Source organism: Schistocerca cancellata, chromosome 4 (assembly GCF_023864275.1).
Source record: "Schistocerca cancellata isolate TAMUIC-IGC-003103 chromosome 4, iqSchCanc2.1, whole genome shotgun sequence".
Taxonomy (NCBI): Eukaryota; Metazoa; Arthropoda; class Insecta; order Orthoptera; family Acrididae; genus Schistocerca; species Schistocerca cancellata.
The window spans coordinates 858,681,491-858,707,157 of NC_064629.1; the positions used below are offsets into that span (position 1 = coordinate 858,681,491).

The window sequence follows — 25,667 nt, forward strand, 5'->3', positions numbered from 1 at the left end:
TGCTACATCCCTTTACACAAACATCCCACATACCCATGGTCTCTCTGCCCTTGAGCACTACCTCTCCCAACACCCACCCGAAGATCTTCCAAAAACCTCGTTCCTTATCACACTTACCAACTTCATCCTCACCCATAATTACTTCACTTTTGAAGGCCAGACCTACAAACAAATGAGGGGAACGGCCATGGGAACCAGGATGGCTCCATCCTATGCCAACCTCTTCATGGGCCGCATGGAGGAGGCTTTCCTGAAGACCCAACAGCTGCTTCCCCTGGCCTGGTATAGGTTTATAGATGACATCTTTGTGGTCTGGACTTATGGTGAAGAAACGCTCCTTAATTTCCTCCATAACCTCAACTCCTTTTTGAATCTGAATTTCACCTGGTCCTTCTCCAAACCCAAGCCACCTTCCTGGATGTTGACCTTCATCTTGTTGAAGCTCACATCCACACCTCTGTCCATATCAAACCCACAAACAAACAACAGTACCTTCACTTTGATAGCTGCCATCCATTCCACATCAAACACTCCCTTCCCTACAGCCTAGGTATTCGTGACAAACATATCTGCTCCAGTGACGTATCCCTCAACAATTACACCAATAACCTGACCAGTGCTTTCCTCTCCCGCAACTATCCTGCAGACCTTGTCCACAAACAGATCTCCCGAGCAATACATTCCTCCCCATCCAACAACAATGTTCCTACCCCCAGACCACACAGAAGCATCCCCCTTGTTACCCAATATTATCCTGGCCTCGAAAACATCAACAAATTACCCCGCCAGGGATATGACTTTCTCAAGTCAACCCCTGAAATGAGATCATCCCTTGACAAAATTCTCCCCACACCATCCAGAGTTGCCTTTCGTCACCCCCCTAACCTCCGTAACATCCTTGTTAAACCCTACAATATTCCCAGACTACCTTCTCTACCCAGCGGTTCCTACCCCTGTAACCGACCCCGCTGCAAAACCTGCCCCATGCATCCCCCCCACAACCACCTACTCCAGCCCCACTACTGGTAAAACATACACAATTCAAGGCAGGGCCACGTGTGAAACTACACATTTAATTTATCAACTGACATGCCTGCACTGCACAGCCTTTTACATCGGTATGACAACAACTAAACTGGCTGAGCGCACGAACAGACACAGATGAACTGTCCGCCTAGGAGATGCCCAATACCCAGTAGCGGAGCATACCCTCCAGCATAATTCTAGGGACCTAGGAACCTGCTACACCGCATGTGCCATTTGGCTTCTCCCACCCAACACCAGTCCCTCTGAACTGTGGAGATGGGAACTTGCACTCCAACACGTCCTTTCATCCCGCCATCCCCCTGGACTGAACCTACATTAAACAACCTCACTCCCATTTACTCTTCAGTCTTCTCCTCTTTCCCTTTCCTCTTTAGCCATTCACGCATCTTTTCATCCTACATAGTTGTGTTTATCTTTATACTATATACCTCTTTACTTCTGTATGCATCCTCTTTGGTTTGAAGCTGGCACAGTACTTACAGTAGAATATCTTTGGCTTCCCTCTGACAACCATGCCTCCATCCTTGCTACCCTCCCTATTTTCCTTTCCCTGTTGCTTCATAACCTGGGTTGTGAGTAACTGAATCTCCTTTCCCTTCTTCCCTTTCTTTCCCCTCTCTCCTCCCTGATGAAGGAACATTTGTTCCGAAAGCTAGGAACGTAAATTTTCGGTTCTGTTTTTTGTGTATCTATCGGCTGTACTGAGCTGAGGTAAGTACTGGCCAGCCCCTCTATCTCTTTGTTAGTATTTGTTTCACATCTTTATATGAGATTTTCCATTAATCATTTAGAAGTATGTATGTGGTCTGCTGAAGAATGCAGCAAGAATAAGGTCCTGACATACTTTCCCTGTATCATACATTTCCCTCTAGACTGTTCAAAAGATCACACAGTACTCTCATCTTATGAGAAAATAGAAATATGAAAGGTGCATGTAAGTTACTAAATGGCAAATTCAAACTGAGAAAGAGAAGTAAGAGTATGAAAGAAGAAGGGGACACTACTTACCAACTGTAAATACTGGAACTTAAGAACCAACAGAACAAGTAACAAGTGTTTAGTTTTTGGAACTGTTGTTCAGCCTGATGAATAATTATTTCATCTTTGGAGGCCATACTTATGAACAATATAGGGTACATCCAAGACGGTGAAGATCTCGGTGTCCCTGTTGCTAATCCCTGCATGGGTCACCGATTAAGGCCTGTGGTTATCAGTTTCTGTAATGGTCCAGAACTAGATGAAACCTTTTCTATCAGAACTGGATGAAACATTTGCTATATCAACTAATTTTGAGCTTTGTCAGGAAAATCAAGATACCCCCTGATTCTAAACTGTACCATAACTGATTATCTGGAGTATAAAGTGATATTTCTTCCGGATTTTTTAATATTAAAGTTTTGAGATGTTTGGTTTGTGGGGCGCTCAACTGCGTGGTTATCAGCGCCCGTACAATTACCCAATCTTTGCTCAGTCCAATTTCGCCACTTTCCTGGATGATGATGAAATGATGAGGACAACACAAACACCCAGTCATCTCGAGGCAGGTGAAAATCCCTGACCCCGCCGGGAATCGAACCCGGGACCCCGTGCTCGGGAAGCGAGAACGCTACCGCGAGACCACGAGCGGCGGACAATATTAATGTTTTGTTAAGTCTTGGGGGGTAATGTTTTGTTAAGTCTTGGGAGAGGGGTGGGGTGTGGAGTGGGGTGGCAGTGATGTATCTTCACTCAGGACATACACAATTTCAGAGAGTGCACATCCATACAGTTCACAGGCTCGTTTGAATGGGCCACCTCAGTCAGCCCCCCTGGCACACTCTAGTCATCCGCCAAAGAGCAGCATTATTTAAGCAATCGCTAACGAGTGCTAGACCTTTTCTTTATGCTGTATGACTGTCGTCCAGTCAAAGTTTTCAGTGCTATGCACAATCTGTATCTTACGTGTTGCTCTAGAAAGTACTATGTTCTGTACATCATGTTTGTTCTTGCTATAGCAGGGGGCACCTGTGCACTACTGTTCACACACAGCACAAAAATACAACAATAGATTGATTCAGTCATTGTCATTCCTTCCATATTCAGAATGTTCTCATTGTGAAGTACACACCGTATCTCATGAATAATTCCACTTACAGCAAGTACCTATTTGGGTACACATCCAACTCCATGAATAATATCACTTACTTCAAGAATCCATTTGAATATACACACAAATATATTTCTGTGATTAACTTGGTTCAATCCAATATCAGACATTCCACAAACACAGGAGAGGGGTAATTCTTCAATAACACATTATTCTCCCAGACTGCTATATATTAACAGTTCCAATGCTGCCTGCCTAACCTGCCATTCAGTCCACAATGTAATGCTGAATACTTCTATTTAGCGTAACATATTCCTGTAATGTTATTTCTTGTATTATTTCTTTGGTCAGTCCTTGAGAAGAACAGCTGTTTAAATCTTGTAGGAAACAGTACACAGAATTTTCATTGGTTTTACACTGTACTTTTTCCGCAGGTGAAGTACTCTGACAAAAAATTGCAACATTAGTTTCATCCCAACTAATGTTTCTTTTTATGTGTCTATTTCCTACTATTTTATTACAATCAATATTGTTATGCACTAGTCCATTTCATAATAACAATGATCTATGCATAAACATGGCAGTACTCGTATGAGCCTACTTACCAGTATGACATTGCACCCCCTTTGATCAATGGCGAGGGATGATTTTTGCAGGGAATCCATTACTTGCTATCAGATGGCAGGTGGAGATGTGGAGGTGTTATAAAGTGCTTCGTGCACAATTATGATGAGTCTCCCTTGTGGTGGTCCGATGTGGTAGACCAGAACTTTGACAACAAGTGTGAGTGCCCTCATGTTCCCATGCAATCTAACATTAGGCTATCACACCTGAATGCCCCACAAATCTGGATACTATACAATTTGACTAGCTTGCAAAATGGAGACCCACAATGAGACCCCTTTCAAACTCTGTCAGGTACTTATAATGCTGCCTCACATGGGTACATGGCATATGTGTGTTCTTCACAGGGATCACTCAACATACTGTTCTCTCCCCTTATACATCTCACCAGGCCTGGTAACAACACTAAACATAAAGAATACTAATGTACTCTGGTGGCCATTCAACCTGTCCTAGAGAACTGCAACTATAAGCATTTACATATCCACCAGTGGTGCGTATGTAAAAAGTGACAATGACATCTTACCATGTTTTCTTGATGTATCACTGTTTTCGTCAAGCAGTGTAGATTGCTCAACAAACAAATGAATTTATTTCCAGTATTAAGACAACATATTTACACTGAGAAAACTGGCTGGGTGAAGTCACAACATGCACCAATGGTAGCTTCTACAACATATGCCATGAGTCTGATTAGAAAAGATTATGGATCTCCTCACATGAGGACAGGAGAAGTGGCATTTTTTTATTTACAAGCACATCTTTTGTCCTGTACCCCAAACCCTCCATGAAAAATCCAGTGACTTTCAGTTTTTTATGTGAGAATGTGTAGGGCACTTTTAGCGAGTTATGTTGAGCAAACATGGCTCTCAAAACACCACAAGGCTCAATATCTTAATCTCTAAGGTAAGCAGATGATGAATCTCACAGTATGCTGTGCACATTAAAATTTAATTGTTGCAGACATAAGCACAGGCGGCAGTCTTCCCTGTGCACATTCATGTTCCATCTTTAGCAGTAAGAATCTTTCCTGCCTTTTCATTTTGTTATGGAAATTGACAGTTACAGTGTGGCACTATCTGACAGAATTTCTTTGGTTGTTGTATTCCACAGGGTACACTGTATATCATTAATTATAGATGATTGGCTAGTTTGGTACATGAAACACTGTTTATCCTCCTTTTAGTAACATGCTAAGATGAAGTACTAGATCGCACAAAGTTTTACATAGTGGCCACAGGTGTTCCTCCTCCCCCTCCCCCTCCCCCCCTGAAGGCGGTCACGAGCATAGTAACTGTTATATCTTAGCATTTACATTTACAGCTGCACTGTCCTGAAATGAGGGACATCCTACCCAAGATCCTTCCCACCCCTCCTAAGATGGTGTTCCATTGCCCTCCCAACCTCCAAAACATTGTAGTCCATCCTACCCTACTCCCAGTCTCAGCCCCTTTCCACAGGGATCATATCCCTGTGGAAGAACCAGGTGAGAGATCTGCCCCCTGTCACAGGCTTGTTATATCCCATCATAGGCTGAGCCACCTGTGAAAGCAGCCATGACATATACCAGGTCTGCTGCAATCATTGCACAGCTTTTTATATTGGTATGACTACCAACCACCTATAGATATCAACATCAACATCAACATCCATGCCCTGCAAGACACCATATGGTGTATGGTGGAGGGTGCCTTGTACCAGTACTAGTCATTTCCTTTTCTGTTCCAATCACAAATAGTGCAAGGGAAAAATGACTGTCTCTAAGCCTCTGTATGTGACGTTATCTCTCTAATCTTATCTTCATGGTCCTTATGCAAAATCTACGTTAATGGGAGTAGAATCGCTCTGCAGTCAGCCTCAAATACCGGTTCTCTAAATTTTCTCAATAGAGCCCCTCAAAAAGAATGTCACTTTCCCTTCAGTGATTCCCATTTGAGTTCCCAAAGCATCTCCGTAATACTTGCATGTTGTTTGAACCTGACAGTAACGAATCTAGCAAAATGCCCCTGAATTGCTTCAATGTCTTGCTTTAATTTGATCTGGTGCAGATCCCAAACACTCGAGCAGTACTCAACAATGGTTCACACTAGTGCCCTATATGCAATCTCCTTTATAGATGAACCACACTTTCCTAAAATTTCCCAAAAAAATGAAGTCGGCCATTTGCCTTCCCTACTATGGGGTGGCTATGATAAAAGGGGCCCCATGTTATACTGAATGTGATACTTGGGTATATATATTTCTTAACACTAGGGTGGTGCTCGTGTAGGGTCAAGTGATTTCATACGATGTCAAGCAGCAATTTAGTGGTCAGTGCTGTGTTGTCAGTATTTAGTTTGAAGCTTGTTGTGAATACAGTTCTGCAGAAGGCCTTTTTCAATTGAACAAAGAGTATTCATTATTGAAACTTTTTTTGGATGTAAATCATTTAAAATGTTAAATGAAAGGTTCATGATAAAATATCCAGAGGTAGCCGGTGCTACAGAAAGTGCTGTGTGGAAATTTATTACTAAATTTAGAGCAACAGGTTTAGTCGCTGATGCCAAACGTAAATGCGTACATAAAGTTTGTTTGCTGGAAAAGACAATGTTAAGCAGCCCATGGAAATGAACTGGATGTCTATCCTCCCAACTAAACTTCAAACTAACGTCATGCTAGAACATATTGTAGCTGTTACGTAAGTGAGCATACAATGTACGAGTGATGCAAGCATTAAAACCTAACAACAACAACAACAACACTACTGCAAATGGTTACTCACACGTTACTGCCGGTTATCTAGATCCAAATCTTTACTTCAGCTCAGTCAACATATGGTTTCACTTTAGTGGGTACATGAAGTCTCAAAACAGATGCTATTGGTCAACAGGCAATCATAGGAAATGCTTTGAGGTGCCTCTGCAAGATTTGAAAGTAGGTGTTTTGTGTGCAGTTTCAGGTCAATGGATTGTACGCCCCACTTTCTTTACCACCACCACAAACTCTCAAATGTATGTAACGGAATTGTTCCAACCATTCACAGCACAGTTAATGGAAAAAGAACAACAGTATACATTTTTCCAGCAAGATAGTGCTATGCAGCATACTTGAAGGGTTTCTGTGTCAAACGTCCATGAAGCTTTCAGAGAAGAACATACAGTTTCCATAAGTTTATGGCCTCCTAGATTGCCCAATCTGTCTGTCTGTCATTTTTATTTGTGGGGTAATTTAAATGGTAATGTCTACAGTGACAATCTGCATAGAATTGAAGAGTTGAAAACAAACATTTACAATGTGATTGCAGAAATAATATCAAATGACTTGGCAAAAGTTTTCAGAAACATGCTGAGATGCTGAGTTGTGTATCGAAGTTTATGGTGAACATTTTCAGCACCTCCTGTGAACTATTGATCTGCTGAATGTACAGTATATATTTTTTCCATAATAACAATTTACTACTCTGTATTCTGAATTTACAATAAATGAGTGAATTATATGTATGTTGTTTGTAAGACATGAGGCCTCTTATTTTGGCCATCCTCTACAATCTAGGCTGAATGGCCATTGCCAAACTCTGGCCAAGAGCAAAGCAGAGCACCCTATGGCACAACATACAGCTGAACATAACATGCTGGATTTTAATGGCTGCTTCACAACCCGGACCATGTGGATCCTCCCCTCCACCACCAGCTATTCTGAACTGCACAGGTGGGATTTAACCTTACAACACATCCTCCACTCTCGACATTACACTGGCCTCAAACTATGATAACCTACTGCCCCCACACCCTCCACCCCACAGTTTTTGCCCCCCTCTGTCCAATAACCTCCTCCCAATTCACATCCCCTCACCTTCATTGTGCTCACTTTTTGTTAATGCACCCACCAGTCTTTTCCTCTCCCCGCTCCTCTCCTTTTCCACTCCCTATTCCCCCCACCCACCCTCTCAATACTGCCCAGGCCTTGTCCTACCACCTTTTACTGTAGTTCCTGCTGTGTTCTGATAGACAAAACTCTCCTCCTCCCTCCCCCAGGCCCCCCCTCCCCCCCCCCCCCCCCCACACACACACAAAACCACCACCCACACACTGCTGTCCTTCCCCCTTCCCTGCCCCACTCCCAATTACTGCTTTAATTCTACACAACAGTTGCAGTTGCAGCCCAGCTACAGTGGCTGGAGATAGTAGTCATGTGTGAGAGACATGCCTGCTTGTGTGAATGTGTGTGTCTTTGCTTCCTTTTCTGAAGGATGCTTTGGCCAAAACCTTAGTGTGCAGAAGTTTTTTCATTGTTCCTGTCTGCAACTCAATGTGACATCTTTATTTTGAGTAGCAATCTATCCTTTTCACAATTGTTCATATTCCAACCTGGACTTTCCACTATTCGATTATGCCTCATTGATTCATTTCCATTCCACAACCTTGTGATGTTTTCCATTGTCACAATCTCCAAAGCATTACTCTACTCATTACTTGTTCTCTCCTTTTCTGTGTGTGCGTGGTTTTTTTTCCCCTTGTCACCTTCCAAACCACACATGCTCTGACATCCAAGCCACACTGTATCAATGATCTCGTCCAGACAACACACGGCTACATGATCGTGCGGATTGTTGGTTCAGTTTCTCGTGCCCCTGATTCTTCCCACTGATAATTAAATGATTCCTACTAATTCCATTTAATCTGTCATCTTCATATTTTCTCACATTATTTTCCACATCTACCTTTGCCACTCGAGCTTGTCAACTGTCTTCCCCCTCCACATTTACTACATTTGCACATACTTTTATGTATTTTCACATATTCATGCCTATTTGTGCATATTTTTCATATTTGTGCATGCCACAATGGATACCTTCTCCATCTTTCTGCACAAGTTGAGAAAAGTATCCCTTTTCCTGGCTAGGATCCAGTCCTACATCCTGTTCCTTAAATGCTGTCTAAACCATAGAACTGTCATAAATGGCAGTGACTACCTGGCAGAAGGCCTCTGCCAATTGTATGACTACTTCGCCTAAAAACTATGCCAGAGTGATCCCATCCCAGAAGTCCGTAACTTCCAATACCTGCTCAAAGCTTTTAGGCCATTCCCAGAACCTCTCCCCTGAATCCATTTCTCTCGTCACCCTTGTGATACCCCGCACATCCATCTTTTACATGCTTCCCAAAATCCACAAACCTAACAATCCTCAATGTCCCATTATAGCTGGCTATTGTGCCCAACTGAAAGAATTTTGTCCCTCATTGACCAAAACCTCCAACCAACAGTCCAAAATCTAGCCTACCATGTCAAAGATACCAACCACTTCCTTCACCAACTCTCCATCATCCATCCCTACCCCTTTACCTCCTGGATCTCCACTCATCACTGTCGATGCCACTTCCTTATACACCAACATCCCTCGTGGCCATGGTCTCGCCATTACTGAACACTACCTCTTCCAATGCCCTTCAGACTTCAGGCCCACTACCTCATTCCTCATACAGCTTACTAACTATCTTAACAAACAACTACTTCTCCTTTGAAGGGCAGGTATACAAACAAATCTGCAGCACAGCTGTGGGCAATCACATGACACCCTCCTAGGCCAACCTGTTTATGGGCTATCTAGAGGAAACCTTCCCAGCCTCACAAAACCCCAGACACCTGGTATGGTTCAGGTTTAGGTTAACTGATAATATCTTCATGATCTGGACTCAAACCTTCACAACCTCAACACTTTACTTCTCATTTACTTCACCTGATCCTCCTCAACCCAGTGTGCAATGTTTCTGGACACTGATGGGTTCATCCACACCTCTGACTACATTAAACCCACCAACTAAAAACAGTAGTTGCATTCTGATAGCTGCCATCCCTTCCACACCAAAAAATCCCTGTCATACAGCCTGGGCACCCAGAGACAGCATATTTGCATTGACAAGAACTCCCTCACTAAGTATGTTCAAGGTCTCACAAAGGCCTTCATAGCAGGCACTGTGCCCCAAACATAGACTGTAAACAGATTACCTGTGTTATATACCCACACACCCCCAATCCCGCCATCACCTCCAAGAACCAGCTACAAAGGAGCATCCCCTCCATCACCCAGTACCACACCGTACAGGACCAACTGAAACACATCCTTCATCTGGGCTTTATCTATCATCATGCCCTGAAATAAACATCCTACCAAAGATCCTTCCCATCCCTCCTAAAGTGTTGTTCCATCACCCATCCAACCTCCACAAAATACTAGTCCATCTCTATGCCACTCCCAATCCCTTGCCACAGGGATCATATGGCAGACCCAGGTGCAAGATCTAGCCAACACACCTACACAGCACTTCTTATACCAGTCATGTTACAAGCTCATCCTGCCCATCACAGGCTGGACCACCTGTGAATGCAGCAGTGTTATATATCAGCTCTGCTGCAATCATTGCATACCTTTTTACATTGTTATGACTACCAACCAGCTGTCTAATGGGATGAATGGCCACTGCCAAACTGTGGCAAAGAGCAGTGCAGCCCACCCTGTGGCTCAACATGCAGCTTAACATAACATCCTTGATTTTCATGGCTGCTTCATAGCCTGGGCCATCTGGATCCTCCCCTCCACTGCAAGCTTTTCTGAACTGCACTTAGTGTGTAACAGTCTTTTCATTGTGCCTGTCTAACTCAACATGTCATCTTTATGGTGAGTAGCGCTCTATCCTTCTCATAATTGTTGATGATTGCATTGTTTGACAGTGTGTGTTGACACACACACACACACACACACACACACACACAGACACACACACACACACACACACACACACACTGTCAAATTTTTTTACTATATGCAGGTGGTTCTAAAACTTTGCAGGTCTTTTGCATTTTTAATCAAAGGATACAACTGGTCAATATTTTCTTTTTCAATTTTTACTTCTCCAAACAGACAGGGCTTTCCCTACTCCAAATATGATGATTACCAGAAGAATTAACAAAAACTTAGAGAGATGAACATGACATCCTTACTTCATGGGCAGTCTGTCTGTACTTTCCATACAGTGGTAATCTTCATATGACAACATAGTATGACACTGGCATTTGAAACACACTATTGGATTCAGCACAATAGCTGGAGACAGGTAAAGTCTATTTTAATGAATTTTGGAATACCAGGGTGGTGAATGCCTACCCAAATTCTGTCTTCTGCAGCTCCAGTATGTCACTTTTCTGTTATATTAATGACTAATGACATCAACTCCCTTGTTCTTACTTTTCAAGTCTCCAAATACCTGGTAGTCTCCCACATCACAAAGTATTTCGTAATTAAGTGCGTTGGGCAAGTCTGTCAGAACTGGGGCCTCTCCAAGAAATTTGCATTTAAATGCAACGTAGAATGATTTCGGTGGAAAGGGGGGGGGGGGGCCTCTTTTGAAGTATTGCGGTAATCATTAATTTTTTCACTAATTTTAGTGATCCTGCAGCATCCTGCAAAGCTGTCTTTCTCTCTTTTTTTTTTTTAAAGAGTTATTAGGACTCATGAATACCCTACAAGGGGCTAGGAAAAAAATTAATCTTCGTGAGGGGCCCATGAGTATAAGCACATCTAATAGAATCACAGGGCTGCAAGTGCTCAAACAGTTACCCACTATGAAGTGTTTCGCCTCGGTACCCATTCATATCGCACTGTTCACCTCAACTTATTTGCTAGATATATTCAACCAACCTCACGTTAGGTCATGAATTCCTTTCTTGCAAATACACAATGTTCCATCACAGTGCCTAGTGGTGGTCACTGAAGCACACGAAGATCTTAATGACATTGAGGACTCGTGTTGCCCAAACCAACACCCAGCCATTAAATGTTGAGTTCCTAGAAGTGCTCAACATTTAATATGACACAGAGGTCAGATGGAAGCTGCAGATGCAGGGAGCAATATCTTCCATAAGTATTATTGTCCATAACAGCAGGGACTCAGATATCGCTCTCAACACTCCTCAAAACTAAGATCTCTATCATCATTCATATGTACTTAATGCAGACCAGTTTCTTCAACATTTATATAAGTGCTCTTCCACTAAAGTACAAGGTGCATTCAAGTTCTAAGGCCTCCAATTTTTTTTCTCCGGACTGGAAAGAGATAGAAACAGGCGCATTATTTTAAAATGAGGCCGCGTTCATTGTCAATACGTCCCAGAGATGGCAGCACCGTATGGTAGCTGGAATTTTACCGCCAGCGGCGAGAATGAGAACTGTTTTAAATACTTAAAATGGCGACGTTTTCCTTACTCGAACAGCGTGCAATCATTCGTTTTCTGAATTTGCGTGGTGTGAAACCAATTGAAATTCATCGACAGTTGAAGGAGACATGTGGTGATGGAGTTATGGATGTGTCGAAAGTGCATTCGTGGGTGCGACAGTTTAATGAAGGCGGAACATCGTGTGACAACAAATCGAAACAACCTCGGGCTCGCACAAGCTGGTCTGACGACATGATCGAGAAAGTGGAGAGAATTGTTTTGGGGGATCGCCGAATGACTGTTGAACAGATCGCCTCCAGAGTTGGCATTTCTGTGGGTTCTGTGCACACAATCCTGCATGACGACCTGAAAATGCGAAAAGTGTCATCTAGGTGGGTGCCACGAATGCTGACGGATGACCACATGGCTGCCCATGTGGCATGTTGCCAAGCAATGTTGACGCGCAACGACAGCATGAATGGGACTTTCTTTTCATCGGTTGTGACAACGGATGAGACGTGGATGCCATTTTTCAATCCAGAAACAAAGCGCCAGTCAGCTCAATGGAAGCACACAGATTCACCGCCACCAAAAAAATTTCGGGTAACCGCCAGTGCTGAAAAAATGATGGTGTCCATGTTCTGGGACAGCGAGAGCGTAATCCTTACCCATTGCGTTCCAAAGGGCGCTACGGTAACAGGTGCATCCTACGAAAATGTTTTGAAGAACAAATTCCTTCCTGCACTGCAACAAAAACGTCCGGGAAGGGCTGCGCGTGTGCTGTTTCACCAAAACAACGCACCCACACATCGAGCTAACGTTACGCAACAGTTTCTTCATGATAACAACTTTGAAGTGATTCCTCATGCTCCCTACTCATCTGACCTGGCTCCTAGTGACTTTTGGCTTTTTCCAACAATGAAAGACACTCTCCGTGGCCGCACATACTCCAGCCGTGCTGCTATTGCCTCAGCGATTTTCCAGTGGTCAAAACAGACTCCTAAAGAAGTCTGCGCCGCTGCCATGGAATCATGGCATCAGCGTTGTGAAAAATGTGTGCGTCTGCAGGGCGATTACGTCAAGAAGTAACACCAGTTTCATCGATTTTGGGTGAGTAGTTAATTAGAAAAAGAAATCGGAGGCCTTAGAACTTGAATGCACCTCGTACACCACACAGATATTAATAAGCACCAGTTTACTGTTTCCCTATTCCAAACACAGATTTTACCACTGACTTAACACTTGGTTGCAAAACTGAAACGGGAGTACTGTAGGGTATAGCACATTCTGCCAGTGCATGTTCTCTAATGGGCTCTCTGGTTGCTGAACTTTGATGTTTATTTGCCTAATTTACCAGATATTATAATCTCCAAAAGAATTATACCACCTTTGCTCACTTCTGTAGTCCTGTGAACAGCTTGGTTGGTTGGTTAGTTAGTTTAAAAGAGGGGAGAAGCGACCAAACTAGGAGGTCAATGGTCCCTTGTTCCTAATAAAACAATGCTGCAAGTGTGAAAATAAAACAGACAAGACATACAACACAAAATGGAAAGAAAGGAAAAACCACAAGAATGAAAGAAAGGCAATGAACACTAAAAGGAACAAAGGAGGAGAAGAAAACAACAGAGACGCAAGAAACATGAGAGTAAAACAAGAAAGCAGATTACAGTAGCTTGCCGACCACAAGAATAAGAAAGGAAAAGCCAGCCATTCCGCAACACATTAAAACCTCCACCCTAAAAGCACTAGGGTGGAGGACACAAAAAGACAAAGGACATGCGCTAAAACTTACATCAAATGATAAAACCCACCCTCACGAATAAAACTTAGAACTAAATCAACCCCATTGTGGCATTGTCAGATAAAAGTAGAGGCAACAAGTCCAATAACCCATGCTTTCGTCGCTGGGCAGTCAAGGGGGACAGTGCACCAGAATATGGACCACTGTCAAATGGGCAGCACGCTGACACTGAGGTGGGTCTTCACAGCACAAGAGGTAACAGTGGGTCATCCAAGCATGGCCAATGCGGAGCCGGCAGAGGACAACTGATTTTATGCGAGAGGCCCACATGGAAGACTTCCACACATTCGTAGTCTCCTAAATGACACGCAGTTTGTTGTGTGTACTGCAATGCCATTCCATCTCCCAAAGCTGAAAAAAACCTGCAGCATATGTCAGAATGCAGGTCAGGTTCAGAGATGACCATCTCCAGAGGTCGTTTCCGTGTAGCCTGTTTGGCCAGCCTGTCGGAAAGTTCGTTGAAACGGATGCCGACGTGTCCTGGGGTCCACACAAACACCACTGAATGACAGGACTGGTCCAGGGCATATATGGACTCCCGGATGGACGCCACCAAAGGATGGCGAGGGCAGCACTGGTTGATAGCTTGTAGGCTGCTCGAGGAGACAGTACACAGAAGAAACGATTCCTCGGAGCATGAATGGATATACTGAAGTGCACGAGATATGGCCACCAGCTCTGCAGTGAACACACTGCAGCCATCGGCCAAGGAATGCTGTTCAATCTGGCCTCTGTGGACAAAGGCGTAGCCAACATTACCATCAGCCATTAAGCCACCAGTGTAAATCACTTCAGAGCCCCGGAACACTTCAAGAATCGAGAGGAAGTGACAGTGGAGGGCTGCAGTGTTAACGGAGTCCTTACGGCCACGCAAAAGGTCCAGGCGAAGCTTCGGCCTACAGCTGCACCACGGAGGTGTACGTGAATTGACCTTGAGGAGGGGTGGTACAGTCAAGGACTCCAGTTCAGACAGAAGCAATCGCACGTGAACCACAATCGTTAGCCCTGACCTGGGCCGACTATGCGGGAGGTGAAACGCCGAGGTTGGGAAAAGAAGACTGTAATTAGGATGCTCAGGAGAGCTATTAATGTATGCAACATAACTGGTGAGCAGTTGTGCATGTCTGATCTTCAATAGAGGGACTCCAGCCTCCACCAGTACGCTTGTCACCGGACTCATCCTAAAAGCTCCTGTCACTAGTCGCAACTCCACAATGGTGCGATGGGTCAAGCAAACACAATGCTGAGGGCACCGCTGAACCATAAATAACACTCCCATAGTCAAGTCGGGATTGAACAAGTGCTCTGTAGAGCTGCAGCAGCATGGAGCGATCTGCACCCCAGGTGGTGCTGCTAAGGCAGCAGAGGGCATTGAGGTGCTGCCAACACTTCCACTTAAACTGACTGAGATGAGGAAGCCAAGTCAAACTAGCATCGAAAACCAAACCTAAGTATTGATAGGTCTCAACTATAGTGAGTGGATCGTCATTAGGGTAAAGTGCTGGTTCCAGATGAACGGCACAGCATTGACAGAAATGCATGACACACGTCTTCATGGCGGAAAACTGGAAGCCACGGGCTACAGCCCATGACCGCACCATGTGGATGGTTCCCTGTAGGCGACACTCAGCAACACCAGTACTGGAGTAGCTGTATGAAATGCAGAAGTCATCTGCATACAGCTGCTGATAGACCATTAATGGTCACTAAAAATAGAGAGACACTCAATACAGAGCCCTGCGGGACCCCATTCTCCTATATATGGGGGGAAGTATGGGAGGCACCAACTTGGACACAGAAAGTATGGAGTGATAGGAAATTTTGGATAAAAATCAGGAGTGGGCTCCAGAGACCCGACTCATACAATGTGGCAAGGATATGATGTCACCAGGTCATGTCGTATGTTACCATGTGTTGGCATCTGGAAAAGGCTGTTCAGATGGCAGACTTGAGGGACACAATATTATCAGTGGTACAGCGATCCTGACAGAAGCCGCCCTGACATGGAGCCAGTAGGCCACCTGACTCCAGGACCCAACCCAACCACCGACACACCACACATTCCAGCAGCTTACAAAGAACACTGGCAAGGCTGAGAGGCTGATAGCTATCCGCATGAAGTGGGTTTTCACCGGGTTTGAGCAGTTGAATGATGGTGCTCTCCCACCATTGCGATGGAAAGACTCCATCGCACCACATCCGGTTGAAGATGACGAGGTGTCGCTTGTAGTCAGATGAGAGATGTTTAATCATCTGACTGTGGATCCCATCTGACCCAGGAGCCATGTTAGGTCAATGTGCAAGGGCACTCAGGAGCTCCCACTCCGTAAATGGGGCGTTATCAGATTCACTGTGCCGTGTAGTGAAAGAGAGGACTTTCCCTTCCAGCCGCCGTTTGAAAATGCGAAAGGCCATGGGAGGTAATTCTCCAACGCAGAGGCTCCAGCATAGTGCTCAGCAAAGTGCTCGGCAATCGCGTTTGCATCGGTAGATAACACACCATTTATGGTAACACTGGGAACACACGTTGGGGTCAGCTACCTGAAAATACGTTTGATCTTTGCCCAGACTTGGGAAGGTGACGTGTGGCACCCAATGGTGGAGACTTATCTCTCCCAACACTCCTGCTGCCATCGTTTGCTAAGTTGGTGAATGCGGGCACGGAGCCGTTTAAAGGCTATGAGGTGCTCCGGGGAAGGGTGCCACTTATGCCGCTGTAGAGCTCACCTACGCTCCTTAATTGCCTCAGAGACTTTTGTCAACCACCGAGGGACTGCCTTATGCCAGGGGCACCCTAAAGAGCAAGGGATCGCATTTTCTGCCGCAGAAACAATTGTTGTAGTCACCTGCTCAACCACCACATCGATGATCCCATGTGGGGGAGATTCAACAGTGACAGCAGAGGTGAAAGTTTCCCAGTCCACCTTGTTTAAAGCTCATCAGGGCAGGCATCTGTGGGCATGACACCAGGGCAGTGAGAGGAAGATGGGGCAGTTACCCTCCGCCACACACCGTCAGGTGGCTTGAGGAGTACGGATGTAGATGTAGACGTAGATGTAGATGTGCTCTCCAGTGGATAGATGGGAGAAGTCCTGGGCTGCAAATTGATAAATCAGTGGCCGAGTAACTACAATGAGCCAAACAGAAATGTGTGGCAGCCCTAGAATTTAAGAGGCAGAGGTTGAACTGAGACAGTAAAGTTTCTACATCACTGCCTTGGCCAGCAAAAACTGGTGCCACCACACAAGGGGTTATGGGTGTTAAAATCTCCCAAAAGTAGGAAAGGGTTAGGGAGTTGGTCAATATCTGCAGCTAATACATTCAAGGGTACTGACCCATCTGGACAAAGAATACATTGCAGACAGTTATTTCCTACGTCGTACTTATCCTGACAGCCACAGCTTCAAGAGGGGTTTGAAGGGGCACAGTGTCACTACATACTGAGGTTGGGACATAAAAGCAAACTCCACCTGACAATCAATTATAGTCGCTACAGTTCCTGTAATATCCCTTATAGCCACAGAGGGCAGAGATCCGCATTGCCGGGAACCAGGTTTCCTGGAGGGCAATGAAGATAGCAGGTGTAAAGCTTAACAGTTGCTGTAGCTCAGCCAGGGGATGGAAAAAACCGCGGCAATTCCACTGGAGAATGACATCGTGAGGCTGGGAAGACATGGAACATTCCCTGAGGCAGTTTACACCTCAAGGTCACCTGCTGCCACCGAATTTTTGCCAGAGCAGTCCATATCCATTGTGTCTGAGGGTCTGGAGAGATCTAGGTCCTCAGAAGACGCCAGAATCTCCACCCCATCCTCTGACGCAGAGCTTGTTGGTAGCGGTGGTGTGGGTGCCACCGCAATTTCCTTGGTCTTAGGGGCCTTCTTTTTGGATTTCTTTCATTGTTCCTTGGGTTTCCCTGGCTGGGAGGATTTCACTGGCTCAGTCTCCGGGACTGAGGATGAATGTGAAGCCCTACATCCATCAGCTTTTGGGTTCTTCAGCCACCGGTGGGTGTCATCTTTCCCACTAGCAGAAACCTGGGAAGGGGTTGACCCAAAGGACCCCTTCCTAGCGAGAGAAGCTGAAGAAGACTTATACTTCTGTGGTTTAGAAGTGGAAATGGACATCCTCGATGGTTGGGGGTAGGTGTTGCTCCTTAAGCTTGTGGTGCGGCAACAACAGGGAGGGAAGTGGCCCCCACCATCAAGGGGGCAGGTGTAGTCTTCCGGCTCTGAGAGGTGACTGGGGATAGCGGAGCTGATGGTGCCAGAACTGTTGTAGCAGTGGCATAAGACAATGTCATACGTACAGGATGCAGGTGTTCAAATTTTCTCATAGCCTCAATGTTGGTCAATTGGTCCAGGGTCTTGTACTTCATGATTTTCCTTTCTTTCAGGAGAATCCTGCAGTCTGGCGAGCAAGGCGAATGGCGTTCTGCGCAGCTGACAGAGATGGGAGGCGGGGCACATGGAGTATTGGGATGTAATGGGCGTCCGCAATCTCGAGATGTGACGCTGGAAGTACAGCAGGAAGACATATGGCCGAACTTCCAGCACTTAAAGCTGGGGCTTTACATTACAGTGGTAGACCTCCTTGGGCAATCTATCACCCTCGAAGGCGAAGATGAAGGCACCGGTGGCAACCTGATTATCCCTCGGACCCTGGTAGACACGTCGGACAAACTGTACACCTCACAGTTCTAAATTGCAGTGCAGCTCATCATCAGAATGCAAAAGAAGGTCCCTGTAAAATATGATACAATGAACCATATTTAAGCTCTTATGGGGCATGATGGTTACAGAAACATCCCCCAGCTTTTCACAAGTGAGCAACGTCCGTGACTGGGCAGAGAATGCTCTTTTGATCAAGACTCACCCAGATCTCATTTTTGACAATCCCTCCACCTCCCAAAACTTGTCCTCTAAATGCTGAACAAAGAACTGAGGCTTCATCATCATGAAAGATTCCCCGTCAGATCTCAAACATACAAGGTACCAGGGCGAATAAGATCCGCTGCCATCCCTAGCCTGATGTTCCTCCTATGGTGTGTCCATGGAGGGGAATGATTTGGGGTCATACTTCTGTGCATTGAATTGAGCTCATGAACGCTTAGAGACTGCTGGTGTTTCACCACCAACAAGAGACGATGGACTACGCTTCCGCACGCATCATCCGCCCTGATGCCACCCACTCCGACCAGGGGCCCTCCCCACGGGTGCCACCCAGCCACAGCAAAGGCCACCTGGCAGGATAGCCATTGCCGGGAGTCCCAATGCGCCAGGGGGATGGGCACCTACCCCTTGTCATACATGGGGAGTTAATGGCGCAGGCATCAGCAGAGTGATCCCTGTGTGGTCAGGGAGCACAACCAACATGGCACATGGCAGCCCCACCACAACAGACTGGCTAGCGTGCTGGGTATCAGGTGTAACCAAGCAAACAAGTCCATTATCATCATCAGTGTAGAAAATGATACTACACAGTTGATGGAAAAATACGCACCCAGGAGGGTGACCTCGCCCAACAGTTGGAGAATGAGCAGAAGTGCAGATCCACGGCAATGAAGGATGCGATAGGTCTCAGCGCACGATGGACACGGTGCACCATGTAAGACACCCTTGCCCAATTGGCTCGCTCTTCAGGAACATTTTGAAAAATGGAGGTCAAACTCTACAGGGGGACTCTTTTGACAGGCACGAATACCTCAGGCCTATTCTTACCCCCTGAACCGCCAGGGGCTATTGTGAATATTCCAAGCAACTAACCCTGGTACCTGGATGTACTGTTTCAGGGACACTTAACAGAACTTAAATTGATGAAGAACCTTACTGTATTAACAAGTGGAGAGAAAGTGAGAAATACCTTAACTTTTAGACAGAGTGTTGCTGTGCAGTTTTGAGAATCACCTTTGATAAGATTCCATGGAACAATGTTTAAATGAAGATGCAAAATAGAAACCACAGTAAAGAAATAAAGTTTGTTTCTAACATGATGGCTCTTTAATTTAGATAGCTGGAGTTTTTCTCTTAATTATGTACTCTCTTGTAATACATTCCGCTTACTATGTACTGTCACCAAAAAACGATTAACTGAAAACTGCAGGATACTAACAGATGACAACAGTGCACCAATCACTTATAAGAAAATCATTGTATATTATGTCTGTCTCCTTTGTGATTACAGCTTCTGCTTTTAAGCAAAATCCAAACTCAAAGTCAGATTTATCAGAGATGTACACCAACTACAGACTGACACTGAAAACAGGTATGTTTTAACAATATGTACCAGTAACAATCTTCCCAAAGCAGTTAAATATTTTTTATCAAATATTTTCATTCATTTATGGAAATATACAGAATATATAACTTACCAATTTCCGTACTGCTTGTTGATTTCTCATCGTCTGAAGTTGATGATTCATCCCAATTATTACCTGGAAAAAATGACACCCATTTATTCAGTTACTACAGATGATAGCTACCAATGAATATGTGTATGACTACTGTCAAACTTTCCAGAACAAATATCAAGAATCAAAAACTTTTGTAAGTGAATCAAGAAAACAATTCAGTTAAAAAATACATTTTCAGCATAAATTGGAATCCACAGAATCAAAGACCAAATTGTGATACAAAAACTGCATACATGATGCACAAACTTGTAAATTCTAACAACTAGTGCATAACAATAGCTGTCAGATTAACTGGAATTCAAATTCAAATCATATCTTCTCAACAACTCCATCTACTCCAAAGAAGAGTTACTCAATGTGCAACACTATTGTGTGTGTTTCATTCATATTCAGCCTGACAAAAAAAGTGAAGCACCAACAGAAGGAGGAAGAAACAGAAACATACATCACAGGTTGAGAGGGTATATAATGTTATTTCAGTGATTACAAAATTGAGTCAAAATTTAAACAGAACTTGACAGCATGAGCCCACTTATCAGTATGATATTGCGACCCTCTCCAGGAGTATCTCACTATTGCACAGACAGTTCAGACATGTACCACTGTGACCAAGCACTGCCTGCTTGAAAAATTGGACAGTGATACTGTCATACAAGAGGTAACACAAGGATGCAGGTGACTGTGCTGCAGTGCTGTGTCATCAGAGTTCCCTCAATCCCTACCAACCATAACCGAAATCACACCTGATGGCTCCCCTTATCATCTGGAATAGTACAGAACCGCAGTTCATCACTAAACACAATTCAATGCCATTCATTAGCAGTCCATGCTTCCCAGTCGTATCCCAACTCCAAACACAGACGTTTGTGTTTTGTTAATGGCAGCATGTGCATGGGATGGTAATTTCATAGCTGGCTTACTGCTAGTCTCTGGCCAAAGGTGCAGTATGACAGACAATGTTGCAGCAAGTCCATTACTTGTTCTCAGATGGCAAGTGCAGTTGTGCGCAGTGTTTACCACGTGCTTGATGCACAATGTGGTGATCCTCTCTTGTGATGGTTGGACATGGTCACTGGAACCTTGATGATGAGTATGCCTGCTCTCACAGTCCCTTGCAGTCCCACATCTGGCCACTACCACATCTGAATGCTTCACAGATCTGAATACTGTACAAGCTGATCAGCCAACCAAATGGAGACCCACAGTAGGGTTCCTTTCAAACCCTTGTTAGTTGCTGATAATGCTGTCTTATGTGAGTGCACTTCATCTCTGTGTCCTTCGCAGTGATCCAACAGTTGACACTTCTTGCACCCCTTATACACCCTACCAAGCCTGATAACAGCACTAAACATGAACAGCACTAATGCACCCCAATGGCTGTTCTAACTGTCACAGAAAATTGCAAGTCTGGGCCTTTGAGAGACAGAGAGAGAGAGAGAGAGAGAGAGAGAGAGAGAGAGAGAGAGAGAGAGTTGAGACAAGGTAATACTGTATTAGGAATTATAAAATTAATTGTATAAATAACAAACAAATGAAAAATATTATAACACAAGTATTGACTGCTGAATAAAAACAGATGGTGTCTATATAACAGCTGTAATAAGTGATGATCCAAAAGTATTTTCACATTATCATACCAACATGAAAAGAGACAACTGCTTTTGTCATTGATTCAAATTAAATTTGATTCCGGTTTGTTTTACAAGTCATAACCTTCATCTCAGTGGACCAAGGAGAGAGGCTACTGCCTGGGTTGGTAGCAGAATCTGTAAGGATGGATACTGTCAGTTGTGGAAGAGTCACAGTAGTAACTGTTGTGAAGGAAGCACGTTTTTTATGGTAAATTCAGAGTTCACACTAATAGTATTGTGCATGAGATAGGCAAGGAGGAGCAGCAGATACTTCCATAGGAAGGGATATGAATATAAATATGCTTTGGTGTTGGTTTGCAGTGAACAGAATTTTGAAGTGATTGCTACACAAATTGGAATTCGTAGAAGGTTAATAGTTGTTGTTGTTGTGGTCTTCAGTCCTGAGACTGGTTTGACGCAGCTCTCCATGCTACTCTATTCTGTGCAAGCTTCTTCATCTCCCAGTACCTACTGCAACCTACATCCTTCTGAATCTGCTTAGTGTATTCATCTCTTGGTCTCCCTCTACGATTTTTACCCTCCACACTGCCCTCCAATACTAAACTGGTGATCCCTTGATGCCTCAGAACATGTCCTACCAACCAATCCCTTCTTCTAGTCAAGTTGTGCCACAAACTTCTCTTCTCCCCAATCCTATTCAATACTTCCTCTTTAGTCATGTGATCTACCCATCCAATCTTCAGCATTCTTCTGTAGCACCACATTTCAAAAGCTTCTATTCTCTTCTTGTCCAAACTAGTTATCGTCCATGTTTCACTTCCATACATGGCTACACTCCATACAAATACTTTCAGAAACGACTTCCTGACACATCTATACTTGATGTTAACAAATTTCTCTTCTTCAGAAATGCTTTCCTTGCCATTGCCAGTCTACATTTTATATCCTCTCTACTTCGACAATATCAGTTATTTTGCTCCCCAAACAGGAAAACTCCTTTACTACTTTAAGTGTCTCATTTCCTAATCTAATTCCTCAGCATCACCCGACTTAATTCGACTACATTCCATTATCCTCGTTTTGCTTTTGTTGATGTTCATCTTATATTATCCTTTCAAGACACTATCCATTCCGTTCAACTGCTCTTCCAAGTCCTTTGCTGTCTCTGACAGAATTACAATGTCATCAGCGAACCTCAAAGTTTTTATTTCTTCTCCATGAATTTTAATACCTACTCCGAATTTTTCTTTTGTTTCCTTTACTGCTTGCTCAATATACAGATTGAACAACATCAGGGAGAGGCTACAACCCTGTCTCACTCCCTTCCCAACCACTGCTTCCCTTTCATACCCCTCGACTCTTATAACTGCCATCTGCTTTCTGTACAAATTGTAAAAAGCTTCTCACTCCCTGTATTTTACCCCTGCCACCTTCAGAATTTGAAAGAGAGTATTCCAGTCAACATTGTCAAAAGCTTTCTCTAAGTCTACAAATGCTAGGAATGTAGGTTTGCCTTTCCTTAATCTAGCTTCTAAGATAAGTCGTAGGGTCAGTATTGCCTCACGTGTTCCAATATTTCTACGGAATCCAAGCTGATCTTCCCCGAGGTCAACTTCTACCAGTTTTTCCATTCGTCTGTAAAGAATTCGCGTTAGTATTTTGCATCCGTGACTTATTAAACTGATAGTTCGGTAATTTTCACATGTGTCCACACCTGCTTTCTTTGGAATTGGAATTATTATATTCTTCTTGACATCTGAGGGTATTTTGCCTGTCTCATACATCTTGCTCACCAGATGGTAGAGTTTTGTCAGGACTGGCTCTCCCAAGGCTGTCAGTAGTTCTAATGGAATGTTGTCTACTCCCGGAGCTTTGTTACAACTAGGGTCTTTCAGTGCTCTGTCAAATTCTTCACGCAGTATCATATCTGCCATTTCACCTTCATCTACATCCTCTTCCATTTCCATAATATTGTCCTCAAGAACATTGCCCTTGTATAGACGCTCTATATACTCCTTCCACCTTTCTGCTTTCCCTTCTTTGGTTAGAACTGGGTTTCCATCTGAGCTCTTGATATTCATACAAGTGGCTCTCTTTTCTCCAAAGGTCTCTTTAATTTTCCTGTAGGCGGTATCTATCTTACCCCTAGTGAGATAAGCCTGTACATCCGTACATTTGTCCTCTAGCCATCCCTGCTTAGCCATTTTGCACTTCCTGTCGATCTCATTTTTGAGACGTTTGTATTCCTTTTTGCCTGCTTCACTTACTGCATTTTTATATTTTCTCCTTTCATCAATTAAATTCAATATTTCTTCTGTTACCCACGGATTTCTCCTAGCCCTCGTCTTTTTACTTACTTGATCCTCTGCTGCCTTCACCACTTCATCCCTCAAAGCTACCCATTCTTCTTCTACTGTATTTCTTTCCCCCATTCTTGTCAATTGTTCCCTTATGCTCTCCCTGAAACTCTGTACAACCTCTGGTTTAGTCAGTTTATCCAGGTCCCACCTCCTTAAATTCCCACCTTTTTGCAGTTTCTTCAGTTTTAATCTACAGTTCATGACCAATAGATTGTGGTCAGAGTCCACATCTGCCCCTGGAAATGTCTTACAATTTAAAACCTGGTTCCTAAATCTCTGTCTTACCATTATATAATCTATCTGAAACCTGTCAGTATCTCCAGGCTTCTTCCGTGTATACAATCTTCTTTTATGATTCTTGAACCAAGTGTTAGCTATGATTAGGTTGTGCTCTGTGCAAAATTCTACCAGGCGGCTTCCTCTTTCGTTTCTTACCCCCAGTCCATATTCACCTACTACGTTTCCTTTTTTCCCTTTTCCTACTGACGAATTCCAGTCACCCATGACTATAAAATTTTCGTCTCCCTTCACTACCTGAAAAATTTCTTTTATTTCATCATACATTTCTTCAATTTCTTCGTCATCTGCAGAGCTCATTGGCATATAAACTTATACTACTGTGGTAGGCGTGAGCTTCATATCTATCTTGGCCTCAATAATGCGTTCACTATGCTGTTTGCAGTAGCTTACCCGCATTCCTATTTTCCTATTCATTATTAAACCTACTCCTGCATTACCCCTATTTGATTTTGTGTTTATAACCCTGTAGTCACCTGACCAGAAGTCTTGTTCCTCGTGCCACCGAACTTCACTAATTCCCACTATATCTAACTTTAACCTATCCATTTCCCCTTTTAAATTTTCTAACCTACCATCCCGATTAAGGGATCTGACATTCCACACTCCGATCCGTAGAATGCCAGTTTTCTTCCTCCTGATAATGACATCCTCTCGAGTAGTGCCCGCCCGGAGTTCCGAATGGGGACTATTTTACCTCCGGAATGTTTTACCCAAGAGGACGCCATCATCATTTAACTATATAGTAAAGCTGCATGCCCTCGGGAAAAATTACGGCCATAGTTTCCCCTTGCTTTCAGCCGTTCGCAGTACCAGCACTGCAAGGCCATTTTGGTTAGTGTTACAAGGCCAGATCAGTCAATCATCCAGACTGTTGCCCCTGCAACTACTGAAAAGGCTGCTGCCCCTCTTCAGGAACCACACGTTTGTCTGGCCTCTCAACAGATACCCCTCCGTTGTGGTTGCACCTACGGTACGGCTATCTGTATTGCTGAGGCACGCAAGCCTCCCCACCAACAGCAAGGTCCATGGTTCATGGGGGTAGAGGTTAATAGTAACAGTCCCAATGTGCAAGGCTCCAGCTGCTAATTCTGAGATATTAACAAAATAACTTAATACTTTACTGAGTATTTTTAATTTTGAACAGAATTGGATGATACCTAGTGTTAGAGTGTAATGTAAATTTCCTAGAATATAACTATACTAGTCTGACAGTGCTCTCTCTTGCAATTTTTTATCTGTATCTACATCCAGACTC

At 44.0% G+C, this 25,667-nt stretch overlaps 1 protein-coding gene across 1 annotated transcript in view; it reads right to left on the bottom strand.

Moving 5' to 3' along the window:
• Positions 1-25,667, bottom strand: part of LOC126184988 (uncharacterized) — a 253,943-nt gene that overhangs the window by 56,889 nt on the left and 171,387 nt on the right. Inside the window, exon 5 of the mRNA XM_049927697.1 lies at positions 20,119-20,181. Coding sequence (XP_049783654.1) covers positions 20,119-20,181 — 63 coding nt within the window. The remainder of the gene's footprint in view (positions 1-20,118; positions 20,182-25,667) is intronic.